This window comes from Penaeus monodon, chromosome 32 (assembly GCF_015228065.2).
Source record: "Penaeus monodon isolate SGIC_2016 chromosome 32, NSTDA_Pmon_1, whole genome shotgun sequence".
Taxonomy (NCBI): domain Eukaryota; kingdom Metazoa; phylum Arthropoda; class Malacostraca; order Decapoda; family Penaeidae; genus Penaeus; species Penaeus monodon.
In genome coordinates, this window is record NC_051417.1 from 32787164 (window position 1) to 32787386 (window position 223).

At 60.1% G+C, this 223-nt stretch overlaps 1 protein-coding gene across 1 annotated transcript in view; it reads right to left on the minus strand.

The window, feature by feature from the left end:
- LOC119593824 (tubulin alpha-1A chain-like) overlaps positions 1 to 223 on the minus strand; it is a gene marked incomplete at its 3' end in the record, with an annotated part of 18651 nt that overhangs the window by 4076 nt on the left and 14352 nt on the right. The window contains 1 exon segment of the mRNA XM_037942853.1: positions 12 to 211. Coding sequence (XP_037798781.1) covers positions 12 to 211 — 200 coding nt within the window.

The window sequence follows — 223 nt, forward strand, 5'->3', positions numbered from 1 at the left end:
CCAATCCACACCTCAGCGACGCCGTGATGGACGAGACGATTTGTCCGATGAGGCGGTTGAGGTTCGTGTAGGTGGGGCGCTCGATGTCCAGATTCCTCCTGCAGATGTCGTAGATGGCCTCGTTGTCGACCATGAAGGCGCAGTCGGAGTGCTCGAGGGTCGTGTGGGTCGTCAGGATGGAGTTGTAGGGCTCGACGACCGCCGTGGCCACCTTGAATTAGGG